The sequence below is a fragment of the Rhodnius prolixus genome, unplaced genomic scaffold, assembly GCF_049639745.1.
Source record: "Rhodnius prolixus isolate KJV_2025 unplaced genomic scaffold, Rpr scaffold_1, whole genome shotgun sequence".
NCBI lineage: Eukaryota > Metazoa > Arthropoda > Insecta > Hemiptera > Reduviidae > Rhodnius > Rhodnius prolixus.
Window position 1 is genome coordinate 26,619,257 of NW_027411581.1, and position 20,282 is coordinate 26,639,538.

Sequence of the window (20,282 nt, forward strand, 5' to 3'; positions counted from 1 at the left end):
TTTTTCGAAAATTGCTCCTTGGCTTTTCTGTAAACATCGTAAAATATATTACAAGCAGATGGATCTGTAACATTTTCCTTTATCATTTTTTTTTAGATCAATTCTTTTTCTGGCAGTTCTCGGAGAAGGGTTAGGCAGGCTTCTCTGTAACGTTATGTATGATTTAATAAAGCTGGTAAAAATTGAATATATCTCAAATTTTGTGAGTTTAGGAAAGTGTGAATTAGATCTTGGAGAACAGTTATAGTGTATTTTTTGATCCAATCAGATATTAATGTCACATTAATAATCACAAAGCAGAATGTCTGCGCCATTTTAATCCTGGTATTCATAGATTCTTGTTCCACGGCTTTAAATGACTAAAACATTACAAACTAATTCAAATACTCGTACGTAAAAAGCCTATTTAATACAATTGTTTCAAATTCCCCTACTAACATTATTTCCAAGAGTGTTGATGAAATCAGGACAAATATTCAGTGTTCATAGAAACTTAAGGCACAATAACAGCCGATTTAGTCGGCGATGCAGAAATAAAAAAAGAAGTTTTCCTAAAATTAGCATATTTTATGCAGACGAGATTATGCGAAATGTTATTCTTGTCTAATGATGTGTCTACGCAGTAGAGTCGCCTAATTTTTTCCATCATTATCATCTAAAATTCAAAATAGAGGTTTAGCGGATATCATTTGCCTAAAACAGCCATTAAAGGATCACTTCTGAAAAATTGCGAGGTTGACCAAAATAAAAATACAATGTTTATAATATGTATTCAGTACTTCATTTTTTATCATTAGGGAATTCGTCAGTTTAAAAAGAGATTTTAGCGGTTAAGTGTATAGCCAAACAGAGGATTATAGCTAATATTTATGAATATTCGCTGACCGTTGAGGAAAGCATTGAAAGAGCGGAAGTGGTCAATGAATGTGAAAAGTGAATTCCCCGGAATGTTTTTCGTTGTTAAGTTGGATTTCAATTAGAATAAAGTTTTTCACGCCAGCTGCATGGCGAAACGCCAACATAAAAACCAGATAAAAAGTTTTCAAACAAAATGTTATAGTTATTAAAAAAAAATATCTAGTTATTATTATATTACTGTAAAGGGAAAGGAGATTATTGCCAGTTTCAGTCATGTTTTATTTAGTATTTCGAGGTTTCAACCACCAAAACAGATGAACATTATTATACATTTATATATATGCATAATCCTAGTCTAGTTAAAATCGACCTGATTTTTTAGGAACTAGTCTAATCTCGGAAATAATTCTGATTTTATTGCCTTGAGGAATTCAATTTAAATTCCTCCTTTGCTACTCAATAAATTAATATTCCTGTAAAATAAATTAAATGTTGAATTTATAGCAAAATCCTATATCTTGGTTTAAAAATGGTTGCTGAATACTAAAATAAAGTATTTTTTAGATTTTTTAATGAAACTAAGATCCCCTCAGTCCCATAGATGATCTTTACAAACAGTAACTAGTAACTTTTAATTGTAATCCCCAGTTTTAGGACATGGAAGGGCAGGGCTTTCCGGTTTCTAAGTAATTTCAAAATATGTTACCACCACCTACAAAATTGGAAAATACTTGTAACTATAATTGTGATTGCACTGTCTCGAGCGTTCGGGGCATTTAAGGGGAAGAGTTGAAGATACTCTATGAATTTAGTCTTTCCTTTCTCAATGATGTCGGCTTAGCTTGAGCCACACATTACGGACACATTCAGAAGTTTGTTACAACGAAATAACAATAAGTAACAGTAATTATCTTAATGAACAATAAACCGAATCAGTCATTCTTAATGACAGATGCACTGTCCGCTAGCCGCCAACTATACACGTATGACCTAGACGCCACGGTAGCCGAGCGGTTAGAGGTGAGAACAGTAAAGCTAATATGCATTGTGGTACTGAGTTCGATTCCCGGTCTTAGGCCTTGGATTTTATTTAATGGTTAATTATAAAAATATTAATAAATAAAAAGAAATTAACAATATAGTATGTTTGCTATCCGCCTCCGTCCACGACACCTAATTGGTAGTTGGACGTAAAGCCCGCCTGATAAAATAGGCATTACTTTACTTTTTTTTACTCATATGACCTTCAAGGTGAAGATGATGGTAACTTTGTCCTTCCTACTTCTCGCCACTCTAAACTGTTATCGCTGTAATATTTCTTACAGAGGTAACAGCATCTGATCTAAAACTTCAATGAATATTCTAGATTTATGAACCTAGGAAATTCGCTCTCATATCCTAGATTCTAGATTCCATGATTATCTAATGTAGTCTAGTTCATGAGACTAGTATATTGGGGTCAGGTTCAAACCATTTATAAGGTGATAGTTTAGCTGTAGTGATGCTTGTAACTGATGCAATAGATAATGTAAAATCAACATTGGACTAACTAGCTAGTGCCAGTGATTGCAAACTAGAACGTTTGGTTTACTGATTTACCACAGACTTCATGTGATCCTAACAGTTCAGCTCATTAGTGCAGTTGGGCGATCTTGTGCACCTGATAAATGATAACCCATCTAAGTATGGTTAACTCTTCATTGTTTTCTGAATTACATTTTCAATAAATTTGCTTGCACTAATGTAATTACTATGTAAAGATTTATATAATGTGGGAATATAATTAGCAGTAAGGTGTCACGGTAGCCGATAGGTTAAGAGGCGAGACCTGCAAAGCTAATATGCATTATGGTACTGAGTTCGATTCCCGGTCTTAGGCCTTGGATTTTATTTAAAGGTTAATAAAAGAAATTAACAGTAAAGTATGTTTGCTAGTCGCCTCCGTCCACGACACCTAATTTGGTAGTTGGACGTAAAGCTGGCCTGAAAAAATAGGCAATTACTAATTAACAGTAAAAGGAGGGAGTGGAAATGACGCTGCTATAATTTGGGCAGGAAAATTTCAGTCTTAACCCATTTCTTTGAATGTCGCGAAAACGCCAGACAGGAGGAAAACAAGTTGGGGATTCAAGAAAAAACAAAATACATTTTTTTGTATTTTTTACCCAGGTGATACGATAGGTAGATAAAAATCGATACCCCCACCTATTGGACTACGGCATGACGATTCAATGATCGATTCAAAAGAGGGAATTCTTATTCTATTGTTACATTTTATTCCTAAAGCTCTTCTTTCTTTCATAGAAGAGGGCGGCCATAGGATAGTGAGTCCATTTTCTCTTTCAGTGAAATTTATTCCTTTTTATGAAGGCAACTTTTTCGAATTTTCCCAAATGATTGCCTCCAAAGAAAAAGCATGAACAAAGTACAAGAAAGATTGGTGAACGTTCCATCTTTGTGATTGTATCGCACCAAAATATTAACCGTTCTTAACTTGCTAATGAATTGGGTGCTATTGTTGCAACCTATGTCCACAGACGCCGAAACAACTCTACAAGAATAGCCTGTGATTAAAAAAATAATAATAACAATAACATCTAAGGAAAGGGGTTAGCTATGCGGTTAGCGTATTGGATTTCCACGCGGAGATTCCGGGTTTTGAATCCAGCTGCTGGCCCTTAGATTTTCTCTTCCTTCAGGAGCTTCTTACAACTCACTGTTCGGTGATTGGCAGTGTTGTCTTTAACGAGAGAACAGTATCCGGAGGCCGGCAGTGTACTGGAAAAAGCTCCGGGTGCTTAGTAACCTCAGATGTTGGACGCGCCTTAATAAATACAAAATAAATAACATCTAGAGTGCCCCTGCAGGTCCGGGGATAGAATAAACCAGCTCCGTCCAGGATGTCGTAAGTGGCGATTAAAGGACTTCGTAGGTATGGTTAGTGCACAGCCATAAGGATATAGTGAACCCACGGAACCCTAGCTCACCGACCCTCTACAGTTCACATATACACAAAAACCCATACAAATCTACCTACAAACACATAGACACAAAAAAAAAAACAAAAAAACAAAAGGCATTCCCAACAACATGGAGATTTGCGATCCTGCCGAAGTGCTCATGAGAGGTGGCTAAAAGACAATCTTCTAAGGTCCCTCAAAGAATTCTTTAAAATTGCATAATGGAACACCTCAAGGGTCAGTTCTTAGTACAGTCATCAAAAAAATGTTTTAAATTCTCAGAAGAGAAAACAGTGTGTCTCCATTTCTGTCGATTGAGGCACTATCGCGAACCACCAGTTTTGTATTTGGACGGCACACAAATACAGTATGTAAAGTAATGCATAAAGTATAAAGCAGTGGAAGGTGTAAAAGAAGTAGCGTGGGAGGAGGAGGTGCCATCCCAGCACGAGAGGTTTAAATGACGAGCCGGCGCTAATGACCAAGTTGTCAATGCTAAAAACAACCAGAGGGAATCGATTGGGCGATTAAAGTGTAGAACAGAGAGACGGTGATCGAATAGTTCTTTAGTGGACCTTGGCTCCATCATCACCTCCCTTAATAGCCCTACAACGTCAGAGTAGGCGCTCGCATTCTAGAAAGAACACTCTTCTACACCATTTCCTGTAAACGCTTCAGTCGTTAAATATTCAGTAATTAAAAGTCTAAATTCCCCAAAGCAGTGCGTGTGTAAATATAATCTCCTCGTCCTGGCAACCTGGCATTAACCTTAACGCCAGAGAGTTTAAGAAGATTTTTAAATATTAAATAAAATCTCAGAAACATTCTCATTAATCATAAGAACACAAATCTGTACCAACTCTTCTCAAACTTCATTTTGATTTTGTTTAGACTAATCTGATCGCAGTTGAATATAATAATCCAATCGTTTATCTCTAAAAAGGAGTTTTTTAATTCTTTTTTAAACAGAAATGTTAGTAAAATTTGTTTGTGGTTTTTCTCCATTGATTCGCTTTCAATAGAACGAGTAACTTGTAGTACAATGGCCCACGACATTTTCTTTTTTCAAGTTATTGCTTGCAGTCAATAGATAGAGGAATCATTTTGAATGAAAGTAATAAGTCTGAGATTTTTCTTCTACTGTAAAGATCTTTGTGTTTTATTGTTGAACAATAATCTTAGAGAATCGTTTCTTTTTTTTGGTGACTGAATCATTAATCCAAAAGAAAGAATTCACAAATCAGAACATTTTAAAACCATCACACTCAGTTAAACCAACACAGTTACTTTGTTAACACAACTTTGGAAGTTTGCAAAATAAGAAATATTATAATATTAATAAGCATAAGTTTTTGTTTTTAAATATATTTAGTAATTTACGATGTCTGTGTAAATATTTATACACTAAGTATATCTGATAAAGACGTAAGTATAGGAGGAGAGAAAATACCCAGCGGTAGCACTCTCTGTATGATATCCATGTTGACCTTCAGACCTGAAGCACGTCCCGGTGCCATTGATGATGCGTAAAGGACTGCTAGGAATGACGGAGATCAGTGACTGTACAATTGAATTAGAGATAGTAGTATGGAACTTGCGATATCTTATCTTGGCGAGTTGTTGTTGATCTTGAGGTCGTTATGATGAGAAAGTTTTGTCAAGTAGAAAAGAACGTCAATTATCTCTCGAAATTAAGCGTTAGTTGAATAATTTTTGAAAACCATTTTTTACATCATCAAATCAGTGTATCCTGAAGATGACCTATTCGCTTAGATCGAAAGCTTGCCAATAAAGCAAGTAAAACATAATTACTGATTAAAAATAATCTAAAACATAAACACATAACCTTCATACGTACTAATAGCCATCAACATGATTCATATCTAATCAAGAGAATTAAATCTAAAACCGAAAACATACTGCAAATAGCAAGAATCAAATGCAGCGAACAAGCAGCAAACAAGCTGAGAGGTTGGTAAACATGTAAGACAAATAGAAGACAAATATGCACAGCAAACACTTAGCAGTGTACAGTACAAACCTAAACATTCCTGCATTTGTGGACAAACAACTGCATGCTTACATTTATGAGACATTGATGAAATGGTAGGTATCTATGGCAAGGTTATTCAATGATTCGGCTGTCTTCTGGATGAATACTGTTTTAAGAGGACCTTGTAGAGGGTGGGATTGATATAGGGTAACTTGCAAGAATAGAGAGGTTTGTGAGTATGTTGATGGTTGTAAAATAAGCAATTTCTAGTCAAGAAAAGGATGGCGTCTTCGCGGCCTTAAAGAAGTGATATAGTTTTGATAAAAAGGGGGAAAAAATTGTTAATTAAGAAGGAGAGTGAAATATAAAGTTATAAAACACTTGTACTAATGGTAATTATTTTATTAAATAGAGTGAATGAAGTGTTACATTTAATTTCTTGAAGATCGTTAATTGACGCAGTTTCATCAGAGTATGGAACACACGGTCGATCTTGATAAAAATTAACTATTTATTGTAGGATTCGGAGAGTAGGGTGCTAAACGCATATCAATTTAACAAACATTCGCTGGGCTAAGTATCTTTGAGCTCATTGAATTTACAAACGATACAAAATGTCTTGATTGTCCTTGTACTGTTAACGCTGTTTCTTGGCAATAAATGAAACCTTTTGTTTGTAACTTTATTTATTAATAGCAAATATAAATGAGATAATTACGTGTTGATTCTTCTGGGACTCAGCGCCATTATCAGAAGATTACACAGGGGGCCAGTTCACTGTCCCGCAGACCGTTGGAGGGCCGGACTATAAAACAAACTATTTTAAAGTAAAAAAAACAAAACGGGAACAAATAGAATATTTCAAGTAAGAAACAAGTTAATTTAAATCAACAAACTGCCCAGTATTTCTGTGAGAATTGTGGATCACCTGCTTTTTGGCTAATGAGATGGTCAATGTCCGGTTTAGTTATAGTGCTTTGCCTTTCTTCCTACTTCTGCTGTTATTTTACACTGTTTTCGGAGCCGTGACGCGTGCATCCCGCGTCATCGGAAGTAGTACTGTACATGAGCGACGCAGAGCTTTGCAGCACCCCCACATACGAGTATAGTGCTCCTCTCACTGACCACCAATAAAAGAGATGCCCCTTCCGGAAGTGCGGCGGGGGCCTGATAAATGTCCTCAGCGGATAAATCCCCGCGGGCCGTAGTTTGGGGACCCCTGGATGAGACAGACTGGGGGCTTGAACTCTCTGAAGAGTAATCGAAAGCTAGGAGTTCAGGAAGTCGCGCGGCGGCCAACATCGGTTTAAACGACTTGGAGAATTGTCGGGATGGGTGAAGGTTGAACGAACTTGTGCAACGGGATTTGAGGTTGGTTATCGTCGAAATTCCGGAAATGAGAATGAAGTTTGTTCGGTAACGAATGGGTTATGTGAGTTATTCATGAAGAGCAGAATTGGAGACACGTTATGGATTGTTATAAAATATGGTGAAGAAATTTAGATTAGAAGGATTTGATTTCTAGGATGTTGGCGCTCCACAGTTCGCTTGCTTAAGTCCAGATCGGACTCAGAATAGTATTTTCAAGAAAAAGTTTTATTTTTACATCATTGTAGATCGTCTGAACATTCGCCGTAGTTGCCCGTAACATTGGTGCAATTCCTACCTTTTTAGTCTCGTATGTGGTTTCCATTTGAGACGGCCTTCTAAATACTGTCTGAGGTAGCGTACTTGTTTGGAGGTCGGTATTTTTCTTTCTTTGAAGTGCTTAGGAGGGCAAGTTAATTTAAAAATAAATCAATATCATTCCCTTACTGTTATTATTAAAAATTTATATCTTCTCTTTTCAAACAAGCGTAACATTTTTCAAGTTGTCTAGTTACAGTTGCAAATAAAGCAAAGAAAGTGCGGTGACTGGTTTGTAAATAATGATCCAGAAAGAGAATTTAAAATAATTTATAAAAACATAATAACAAACAAAGCATCTAACCAGTTCCATTTGAATGTTGGCGACTGTAGAATTAAATAATTATTCTCAAGTGCTCTTAAATTACAGAGTAGTTGTCCAAATTAATTAAACTCATTGACCAGGTCAAAAATAAATTAGAAGATGGAACAGCAGAATTAAGAATGTTAGACAGAAGGAGAGAAGTAGTTGATAAAACTTAACTATGGGAATGATGTTGTTTCTACTGTAGAAAGAAAGAAGAGGACATTGTTTCTGTTGTAATTAAGCTTAGAAGTTTACATTTGTCACTTAAGTAATCACTTAACAGTGAAAATCGTCACTTAATCATATCAAGCACGCTAAAAGCTAGCCTGATCTGAAGACCTTAACGGATATTACATCCTCTCTGCGGATTCGAGAAGCATAACTATGAAAATGATATTGCAACCAATCATTCAAATCAATTCAAATCTTGTATTTTGTGTTTACACTGGAATGTCTTTACGCATTACACAAGTATTCACTGAACTGCATTGCATTCAATGTACCTAAGAGACTGCGTTATATCACTTAATCAACTGTAGTGGTCACGATACGAATTAGGAGCTCAAAATCAAATATGTAGAATCATCCCTTCACTACGAGGTTAGTGCTGTTACTTTCCTGTACGCTCTGATCAAGCGTAGTGACTGGTTATTATTGTGCTGAAAACAGTAAATTTTATTTTTACTAAGTTAAAGTATCAAGTATTCAGTCAGCCAGTTTAGTGAAGGTAATTAAAAGTGAAGTCGAAATCTCTGCTGATGACCCAAACTGGACAGGGTTTGGCACATTTTCTACCGATAACTCAAATTCCACATTTATTTTATCGATTCTATTCACATTAGAAATTAGGCTATACATATTACACTTATATTTACAACAAATTTTTGCCAAATCATTTGAAATTAAAATATTTTATTCAAATTATAGATTTTCGTTTTGGTGTTGGTAATGAAGCTTTGAAGATCCCCAATTCAAATGGCTGCTATTTCGTTATTAGACAAAATTATTAATAGCAAAATATGTGCTCACCTTCCCGAACACGATTCTCAATTTGTAGTTGAACGTTAAGGCCCGTCTAAAAAAAAAATAAGCAATAACTTTACTGTAACATGTGACCTTACTGTTCCTTTGATTTTGTTCTAGGAGTCTTCGTCAGACGTTAACCAGGTAACACTTACCCAAGTTAACTACAACAACAGTGGAAGCTATGGATGCGAAGTATCTACGGAAGGCCCGCATTTCCAAACTGTTTTAAAGGCTGGAAATATGACAGTATTAGGTAATTGTTATTAATTTATTATTTATTATTTTATTAAAATTGTTAGCTTCCTAAATAGAACTCGCCTACTAAATTTGCAACGTTCTCAAAATTCTCTAATGGATATGTTACCATTCAGATTTAGATAATTAATCGTAACATTTACTTTTACATAAAGAATCTCATTATTAATTTTAATTTTATAGCTGTCTGCCCTAAATTGAAAAAAATATAATAAAACATTTTAATAAAGAAATATTATCTAAGACTAATTTCTTAAAATATTTAATATTTAATAAAAGCATTTAATATTTAAATGGAATTATTATTTAGGGTCGCTAATTCCGATAAAATATTTTAAAATTTAATTAATAGTTAAAATTCTTTTCATTCATTTTATTCGTATGGTGGAACTTTATCTCTGTAAATTCATTTTTCTGCAACCATGTAGGGAAGTTCTCATTACTCAATTAAAATCAGCTGTGTAATGCCCAACTTCCCACACTAGTGGGGGGAAATTCCCATTAGTGTCACTTTCCGCACAAGTGAGTGGAAAAACTTTATTGTGCTTCCTTGATATAAGAAGTTTTGTTATTAACATAAATATTTTCTGTAAAACTCTAATAAGCTTATTTAAATTTATTTTATTTAAATAATTAAAAAACGAATATTAAAAAATAAAATAAAAATTGAAAGGAATATAGAAATAAAAATAATACTTTAATAAATAATTAGATATTTTTAATTATAACAGTTAAAAAGGTTATAGTGTTACCTTATAGAAATTTAAAATGGATTCTAGTGATTCCTGTTTAGATAACACTCCTCCATCAATAAAAGAAACAGCAGAAAATGTAATAAGTAATGTAAATACGTAAGTAATGTAAATAATTGTAATATAACAATAAATGTTTATAATAAATAAATTACTTTTTGTAGACTGAAAAAATGAAATTTTTAATTTTATTAGTTAATAAATGGTTGCAGAAAAAAATATAATATTTAACTCGAGTGTAAAGTATTTTCCTCACACTCGGCAATTTGCACTTGCACTCGCATCGCTTCGCTCGCTCGTGCGTGCAAACCCTGCCTCGCGTGAGGAAAAGTACTACTTTCCACACTTGTTAAATAAATAACTATTTTTCCACATAAAAGGTACAAATATTTGTTTTATTTTTCTTTAGCTTATTTGGAATATTTAACAGCTTTTTCTTGTTATTTTTAAATGACTCATTGCCAGTTCCTTAATGATTGGATCGAATTCTCTCCTTTACTAACTTCATAGATATTGTAGGCGCTAATTTTTATTTTCCTAATGAAACGTTTCAATTGTTTTTATATCTTTTACTGTACGTACTGTTTAGTAACTGGGCAACAAGTGAAGGCTTTTAAATATGGAAATGAGCGGTCTTTAATTTGTAACTAACTTAAAATGCTTCTCTTTTTTAACACTTCTCAGTACAACGTAGCCCTTTGGCTATATTTTCATTTATATTGGGATAGCCATTTTTTGGTCCTTTTTCCTTTAACCTTTAAAAGGAATGCTTCTGTCGTTACAGTACAGAGGAAAATCAACAGAGAGCATTGTAAACGCGCCATTGGATATTCGTTTAATTGTTTTTTTTTTTTTTTTTTTTTTTTTGTTTCGCAAACTTGCCGCAATTCGATGACTCTTGGCGGGATTAAAAATGAGTAAAGGCAATTTTTAAAAATATTAGAAACAGGGTGGAAAATGTTGAGGTAGCTGAAAAAGAAAATCTTTTTCGCCTGAGGAATAAAGAAATGTATTTTAATTGAATTTCTTTAAGAAAATGTGGTTAGGACGGCATTCATCAGTGCTGGATAATATGTTTTATTTTTTCCATCTTAGCGCGCATTTTTATTCTTAACCGGTTTCAGACTCTCATCCATCGTCAGAGGCAATTTGGTGTTTCAATTTGCTGATTTAGCAGAGTCGGATTGGTGCAGACTGATGGTGGCTGAAGGTCCGATACCATAAATATGCGCGCTAAGACGGATAAAATAAATGATAAGTAGTAAGTAAGAAAGTAAGCGCCTATTTTTTCAGGCGGGGGTTAACGTCCAGCTACCATTTACTAGGTGTCGTGGACGGAGGCAACTAGCAAACGTACTTTACTATTTCTCATATTAACCATTAAATAAAATCCAAGGCCAAGACCGGGAATCGAACCCAGTACCACAATGCATATTAGTTTTACTGCTGTCTAGAGTTTCTCTTGGCTGTTGGCTTAAATCATAGCCTGTGTTTGTACCGGTGCCATGTTTCGGTATCCGATCAAGGTCTAGGAGTACTTCTCTTACATATTTTCCAAATTTCGTCCATATAGATAATGAACAATAACGGGCTTATGCAGTCTCCCTGCTTGACTCATTTTAGAAAATAGAAAGGCTCTGATTCCCTTCCATTTAGCCTTACTACACCTTTAGGATCCTGGTACACCGATTTGATTGCTTGACAAATGGGAAAATAGAGGGAATTGCAAAATTAAGCCCATGTAAATAAGAATGAAAATTTAGATAATTATTAAGAAATAGTTGAATAATATTAAAATCGGTGCTTAGAAATAGCTAGTAAAAATACTGCACCATCCGCTTATCGATTAAATGAGAATTGGTGGGCGGAATATTTATTTTTTATTACACGAGTTTATTATATTAAACTATCGGATGAGAGTTAAATCATCGGATCTTGGGCGAGCAAGTCTATTAAGAAACTACAAAATTGTTTCATGTTTTTTCACCTTAATGACTCTGGAGTTATTGGGTTATTGCAGGAACTATAATCTCGTTTGCTTTAATTTCCCGGTCTCCTGTTGTAATCGGGTGAAAGTTACAATTGGATTTTTCACTTGAAGTTCATTTTTATTTGGGTCTTCTCAACTAGAAAAAAAATTGTTTTAGCGCGTTGCCCGTAATGTGGGAATTTAATAATAATATCAGTGCTTGATTAAATATTATGGCGCTAGGAGTAAGGAGATTAGCTATGGTTAGCGTACTGGATGCACACGAGGAAATCCCGGGTTCGAATTCAGCTGCTGGCTTTTAGATTTTCTCTTCTTACAGCTGACTGTAAGTCGGTTAATTGACAGTGTTATTTTTAACGAGAGAACACTGATTGGACGATGGCAGCGCAGTGATAAAAGCCCCTGGCGCCAATGTCCTTCTCAGACGTTGACGCCATCTCCAGAAAGTGAACTATAAGTTGCTCCTAGGAAGATACATTCTAAGGGCCAGCAGTTAGATTCAATTCAACCGGATATCCGCGTTGGATATCTCTTTAACATAAGCTAATCCCTTCTCTATATTATTATTCATAAATTTCGTATTATTTACTTATTAAATAAAACGCATCAATATTTAAGGATACTAGGTAGGGCCGGGACTCCTTTATAAACTCAAACGCCAACTGTCTTCTACCTCTTACCTCATTCTTAAGTCTTATCTCTCCGACCGTTTCTTCCAAGTTAAACAAGGTTCTTCCTCTTCTCTTATCCTTCCAATACTCGCTGGAGTTCCTCAAGGAAGCAATCTGACCCCTTACTTTATATTCTCTATACTGCCGACCTACCAACTCACCCGACTGCAATTACTTTCACATTCGCCAACGACACTGCAATTCTATCACCTCATCTGGATCCTGTAACAGCATGCCGTGCACTCCAATCACACCTCAATCTTCTAGAGCCGTGGCTGCAAAAGTGGAGAATCAAAGTGAATGAATTGAAATCAAAATACATAGTATTCACTCTTAACAAGAAAACTCTCCCTCCTCTCTCCTTCCACAATACTTCTATACCAATTACTAACCAAGTACGATATCTCGGACTACATCTTGACAAACGACTGACATGGAACCCACACACGAGACTCAAACGAACTGACCTCAATCTCAGATATAAAATGTTGAAAAGACTACTCGACAAACGATCAAAACTGACCCTGACGAACAAACGAACACTATAATATACCGCTCTACTTGCCCCAATATGGACGTACGGAATACAGCTCTACGGAAGCGCCAAAAATTCTAAGAACAATAGTTAACGCTCCCTTCTACGTCTCCAATCACACAATACACTCTGATCTAAATATTCCTCTCGTTTCTGAAATAGCCCAATCTCGATACACAAAACTCCACTCAAATCTACGCAGTCATTATAACCCTCTGATCCACAACATGTCTTCCTTTAAATCCACAGCGCAGACTAAAGCGGCGATGGCCACGCGACCATCTCAACACAAGGCCGACCTCCTAGGATGGTTGCTGTGTAAGCTTGCCAGTCTGGCGAACTAACGGCTTCCATCACTGGATGGTCGTCGTTCACTCCACTCACGCCTCTTGGCGCACATGCATGTATGTAAGTGCATATATATGCGTGCGCGTGTATTTGCGCCATTTCCTTACTCTCATCTCTTTTGCTTGTTGTACCTATTATAGTTGCAAAATAAATAAACAAATAAAAAAAAAGGTAGGGCCAGTGCCAACCTGTGTATTCAGGGCAGTATTTCTGTTAATTTGCAAACCGTCCAGTGAAAGTCAAGAACATAGCCGCTGATTAGGGCAGATCTAATAGCAACAAGTTATCTCGGACCCCATATCTTCGGGTCTAGAGAGCAGAGAATAACTACCGAGCTAACCACTTCCATACTTATTATTTACTCATACATATTTGTTTTCGATCCTGGTTCAAACTTCAACTGCAGTGGCACCATTTTTATCAATATCATTAATTTTCTTTTCTTTTACATGTTTTCGTTTTATCAGTTGTTCAAAAAATGTCCCCAGCATCCTCATCTAATATCCATGTCATTGATATAATTTTATAAATACATTTTATTTATGAATGCAAATTATATATCGTGAGGGTTCGCCTCATGTCCAAAAATAAAGAAATCCTAAAAGTTTAATTATTTTTATTATTTATATCTTTATTTCAAGAAATGTTTAGTTTCCCTACTCTATTGTGTGTTACCAAATTTCAATTTGAAAGAAATTCATGAAGAAAATTAGGGTTAGATTTCCTATTGTATGCCATCATAACAAATTAGCTTATTACATGAAAAAATAAGGAAATTGTTTCAGATTTTGTATTTTTTGAATATTTATCTAAAGAATGAATGAATTCTCAAGCACATGTTTTCCATTAACCTTATTATTTCTTTTGAATAGAACTTAATTTTGCTGGCAGTTTGTTCCGGTCTTACCAAAAATACGAAAATTAATTTGAATTGTACTTCCTTATTTCTTTACAACTTTCTTTACAAAACCTGAAAAAACATTTTTATCTTGTATTACAGTAATTTCCTAGATTTTATCCTCCGTAACACCTATGTTTTTGTATTCTGCACAGTTTTCGAACTTCCATGAGGTGTAGATTAATCACTTTTACATTAATCGACATCACATTAATCGACTTCGCCAAATTTAAAATAGTAACATTTAAATATAAAACAGATTTTTTTTTTGCGTTTTTAACTAAACCCGTTGTAATAATTATTTTAAGTATTAACCCCCTGCCCACAAGGTAAATCATCGTTCACATTTCTATTTCTTTATTTGTATAACTAACTAAGGTGTTAATCATTTCGACTGCTACAAGCAACGAGAATAATTTCCCTCCTTCAAAAAGCTCTCTGGCTTCACCCTTTGGCCCTGGGAGATGTGTAAAAATGTTTCTTTCAGCAGTTTTGGAAAATTTTGATTTAAGAGGTTTGTCAGACCATATAGTTTCCAAATTCTTTCCTAAAATAACATTTCCTTCCTCTCTTTTTTCGTCGTCACCATTATAACTTACGTCCTCACCTCCTGCATCGTAAACATCGTCCTGATTTTCAACATTTGATAAAAGGCCATCCTCTACCTCAGAACATGCTTCTTCCACAGATTTGCCTTCAGATTCAGTCTTTTGTCTTAAAAACTCCGCCCTTACTTCATCCTCCGTGATAAAAATATTTTTTTTTACCCATTTTGATGGACTAAAAAACAATTTAGTTGTCTTGGGATAAATAATGTGTGGTCTTATTCGACTAAAAGAGACAAACTTTTGTTAAAATGATATTAGAACTCAGTTAAAAGAATACTAAAAACAAAACCTACCTACTGAACGTAGGTTAACAATATTGGGAAAAAGGATACCTGAGTACATTTTGGCGCCAAAACGGTATCTCGTGTGTATTTCACAGAAATGTAAGACCCCACCCTTGTGGGCAGAGGGTTAATCATTAAAATTTAATGAGCAACAACATCGACCATTGGAGCTTTTTTTCGATGGAGGTGTTTTTCCGCTGGACAGTGTTCTCTGGTTACAGACAATCAATTTCAGTAAGCTTTAAGAAGCTACAGAGAAAGGAAAAACTAAGGACCAACAGCTGGATTCGAGCCTGGGAACTCCTCGTTGGAATCCAGTATACGCTATCCACTGAGCAAAGAACTTATTACATATATATCCTGGCGCATTGACAGCTTGAACATTAGCGCCGTCCCGTCACAAAACCTCTGGTGCTCGGATAGCACCTTCTCCTCCTCCCTCGCTACATCCTTTACAGCTTCCACCCGAAAGTGTTATTATGGTATTATTGCGTGAACTTCTGAATTTTTTAGGTATTTTGTCTTCTCCTTTTTTTATTAAATATTTTATTAATAAATATTTTCAATAATTTTCATGAAAAAAAAAATACTGTCCTTTGTAAATTCATTTTAATAAAGTTATAATGAAGTTTTCAAAGCCAGTTCTGTTGAAGCTTAACTTCTTTTGTATTGTACATATTTCATTGATATTAAAAGCTATTTATTATGAAGCACTTTTTATTTAAAAGATTGAATAAATTTTTCGTAAATAGGAACTAAATTCTATCAATGTTTTTAATTGTTTAATTTTACTACTTAGTAAGTATACACAGAGAGAGGGATATAGAAATAAATAAAATAAAAGTATGCAGGCTGAAGATTATTGTAAAGAAAATAAATATAAAGTGAAAAACGAGGAAAATGTGAGTATTGAGTAAATAAAAACCGAAAATAGAAAATATTAAGAAAAAAAAGGAAAAGTGTAAGAAAGGAAGAATAACAGTTTGATTTTCCTCCTAATTTTCCTCCTCTATAATTAACACCAACATGAACTGACTGGCGGAGATGGTAGCGTTTGACTGTGCCGCCATCTTCTGCACCGTGTGAACTCCTTTTTAACATTTAAAATATTTCGACATGTTACAATTTTTGTATCGCAAAATAAGACACTTTTTAAAAGTGATATTGAAGAAATAGTGAAATCCATAAATTACCTTTAACCAGTTTTCTGTAATTCAACCAACCCGCGCAGCTAAGCCCTGAAGAGAAGGCAATATATTTGTCGAAACGTTGGCAAAAAAGATGAGTTGTTGTTTTTATTTGGACCGATTCCTCGCCAATTTGAATCCTTAATTTAACATTTATCTATTCACTACATTATACGACTTTTCTAAAGTAACTTTTTGTTGTTAAAGGCTAATTAACTCCGAAGGAAGCCTCTTTCTCGGTTAGAGCACAAGATTATCACCACGAGTGGCCAGGAAAAAGTACCATAAAATTTGTACTGTGGGCGCACTGCGGGAGTAAAAGTGGCGAAGGGTTGGGTAATAAAGGCGATGTGGCGTTAATAAACACTCCCGATGTGCTGGTTTACTTCGCTAAGTTCTTACATTTATATTTATTTACGACGCCGAGGGCGAAATGATTAGGATTAAAGCGAAAGAAGAAGTAGTTACAGGCGAGTAGAGTATTTCTTTTTTTGGCAGTTTTACTTTAGTGAGTATTAAAAAAGAAGACCTACCTTAACTTCTTAAACCTGAAGAATAAAACCTATCTTCAAAGAATACTTCTTGGTGGTAATTTAATATCTCTTTGATACTTCAAAGCTTTATTGGAGGAAAGAATTCAATTCAATTTTCTTTCACCTTCTATTCTGGAGTAAACATTTCCGAGGTAAAAAAAAAGGGTATAAATTGGAATGGTGTAGTCCAAAACCCTTCCAATCGTGCCAAATAGAGTTCAGATGTGATAGCTCGTCCATCAAGAACCAACCGGAATACATTATTTCTTCAGTTAATGAGTGATGGAGTTTTTGGTCTTATTTACGAGTCAAGGTGGCTCTTGTATTTTAGCTCACCATACATATTACATATTGTATCTTTTGATCATTTTTACTGAATGAATTTTTGAATTTTTACTCCTATTGCTAGGTCTTTTTAAAAAGTAAGCCTTGCTCCATATAGTTGACATCAAAAAAGTTAAGTCCGCATTTTGAAAACAAACGCTAAACAAGGTTAACTAGCCAAAAAGTGCGGGCGTAATTAATATTTTTATTTATTTGTAGGCGCATTATTTACGATGACTATTAGAGCCCATCAAATATTTCACTTCTTGATCTGGACAAAATTCGAGATGATAAATGTTTGGTCCTAGATGGCTTGCACTCACAATACCTTGGTCAGAACGTAGCCGCTAGACCATGGAAATGCATTTTTCATATTTCCTTTTGTTCTATGGATTAGTCGTTTCAATAATGTATGAGATAGCCTACACTGATGTTGTAAGAGCAACCATTAAAGAGAATTTTAAAATCTGCTAACCTGTTTGAGGTAGATGATATTAAATATAGTTATTGTAAGCTAAAAGTCTACCTCACAAATTTGGCATTAAAAAAAAAAAGACAAAATATGCCACATTAGAACTTCTCGGATAAGTTCACCCGTTCAAAGCCCTCTGTCTGTTTGTGGAGGCAGTAAAACAAGACTGTCGAGGTGCCGTGGTCCACGTGCTCCTCCTAAGTAGTAATAGAAAACATCCTGTGGCCGAGGTCAGAATTTCCTTTCTCAGTGGGACATCAATTAGTTTACAACCAAGCAGTTCTCGATTTAAAATATTTACAGTTTAAATTATGTTTTTATTCTTAAGTTTATTTCTAATTTGACTGGATTGCTGGATTATTTTTTGGATTGCAGTATTTACCGAACGCTAAGGGAGATCTCTCTCTCGTTGAGATTGTTTTATCTGGTGGCAGGAGCAATAAAGTGCTAGAAGCGTTCAGGAGTGGCCTCTTCTGTGTCGGCTGGTACACACAGTGGCAAGTGCGCATAGCCTGACTTCTTCTGGATAATGGAGACATCTAAGCTCCTTTGCCACATATCTGGGGATTGTTAATAAGGTTGGCCCAGTTCTTGCTTTAAGTATAAATTAATCCATGATACAGTTTTGAATGCAGTTGAAGTATCCTTGAAGCCAAAGATCGATTAGGTCACAGAGGGAAGGGATTTATCTCAGAGGAGTTCCAAGATGGCTTGTTGGTCTGGAGCCGAGATCTTCATTTAAAGTTCTCTTGGCAGTTACTTCTCTATCTTTCAGGCTGAAATTTAAGCAGAATAAGGCTATTTTGAGAAGTACCTGAGAAGAGGCCTTTAAGACAAGAAGATTCTCAATTCTTTGTTAGCGCTAGCAATTTACTTGTCCCTCGTTTAGAAATTTAAGGAATACTTGAATAAAAAAAATTTGAGCAAAACGTTTGCTCTTGAATAGGTGGCTACTCACCTATTATCAAAGGTAATGACATTATTGACCATCTATCAGGAATAGAGCAACCAATCTATTGAGTCCAGTAAGAAGTACATGCCGCAAACGGCTTTTAGAGTAATGAGAGAGGCTGTTGTAGGAATCAAACACCGTAAAAGATTTGCGTTCGATTTGTGTAAAAAATCAGAGCTGAAGAAATCCTAAATTAGGTAGGAACCAGATCTACTCTGGAGACGGTGCTTCTCTCGTCGTGTATGTAAATTTTTTTGTCAGAGGCAAGGAGGAAACAGTTTCTTATATCCTGTTTGATTGCGTGGCTATCTCGAGGTTATGATATGCGATATTCGGCTCTCGATGTCCAGAGATCATAGCACAGACTGGTAAAAGAAATCTTGTGCAGTGTAGAAGGAGAGGATTTACCAACTAGACTACGTAATGCCGTGGGGATTAGGACCTTTCCTAGGATCCAAAATAAGTTTACCATCAACACTCAAGTTATTCCTGTGTGATGCATTGAAACTAATCTAAGCATAATATTTCAGAGTTATTGGTGGTACTTAGTAGTTTTCAGCTGTAACATTTCGGTCTAATAAATAAACCCTATTGGTGGTACTTAGTAGTTTTCAGCTGTAACATTTCGGTCTAATAAATAAACCCTATTGGTGGTACTTAGTAGTTTTCAGCTGTAACATTTCGGTCTAATAAATAAACCCTATTGGTGGTACTTAGTAGTTTTCAGCTGTAACATTTCGGTCTAATAAATAAACCCTATTGGTGGTACTTAGTAGTTTTCAGCTGTAACATTTCGGTCTAATAAATAAACCCTATTGGTGGTACTTAGTAGTTTTCAGCTGTAACATTTCGGTCTAATAAATAAACCCTATTGGTGGTACTTAGTAGTTTTCAGCTGTAACATTTCGGTCTAATAAATAAACCCTATTGGTGGTACTTAGTAGTTTTCAGCTGTAACATTTCGGTCTAATAAATAAACCCTATTGGTGGTACTTAGTAGTTTTCAGCTGTAACATTTCGGTCTAATAAATAAACCCTATTGGTGGTACTTAGTAGTTTTCAGCTGTAACATTTCGGTCTAATAAATAAACCCTATTGGTGGTACTTAGTAGTTTTCAGCTGTAACATTTCGGTCTAATAAATAAACCCTATTGGTGGTACTTAGTAGTTTTCAGCTGTAACATTTCGGTCTAATAAATAAACCCGATTTATTACGTGTTTCCACCTTCAAAATTCAAAAATATAATTCTGCAATTAATTTTTTTTGTTATATTACATATATTTGAAATTAATTTTTATTTGAATAAAAAAGGAAATCGACCTAAAAAATAGAAGCCCTATTGAAAAGGCAAAATAAATGTTGTATATAAAGGGTTTATGGTTAGTCGTTTGATGTAATGTCGGCGGTAGTATTTGGAGCTGGCGATGGTTAGCTGTGGTGGCAGCGGGTGGCTTAGAATTACTTTTAGGAAAAAGGCGCCTGCCGTCCAATTTATATACGACCAGCCCCTTTATAAGATTGCTAAAAGGTAAATGATTCCGCTTCAAGAATCAATTCAGCTTAGGGCTCGAATTTATTGTAGCCATTTATTACATTGACTGTGAACTCTTAGTTACGTGTAAAGGTGGTGTAATATCCCGTA

The 20,282-nt window shown here is 35.1% G+C and overlaps 1 protein-coding gene across 1 annotated transcript in view; it reads left to right on the top strand.

Annotated features, from left to right (window-relative positions):
- Positions 1-20,282, top strand: part of LOC141458222 (uncharacterized) — a 372,751-nt gene that overhangs the window by 217,206 nt on the left and 135,263 nt on the right. The window contains exon 3 of the mRNA XM_074135959.1: positions 8,948-9,083. Coding sequence (XP_073992060.1) covers positions 8,948-9,083 — 136 coding nt within the window. The remainder of the gene's footprint in view (positions 1-8,947; positions 9,084-20,282) is intronic.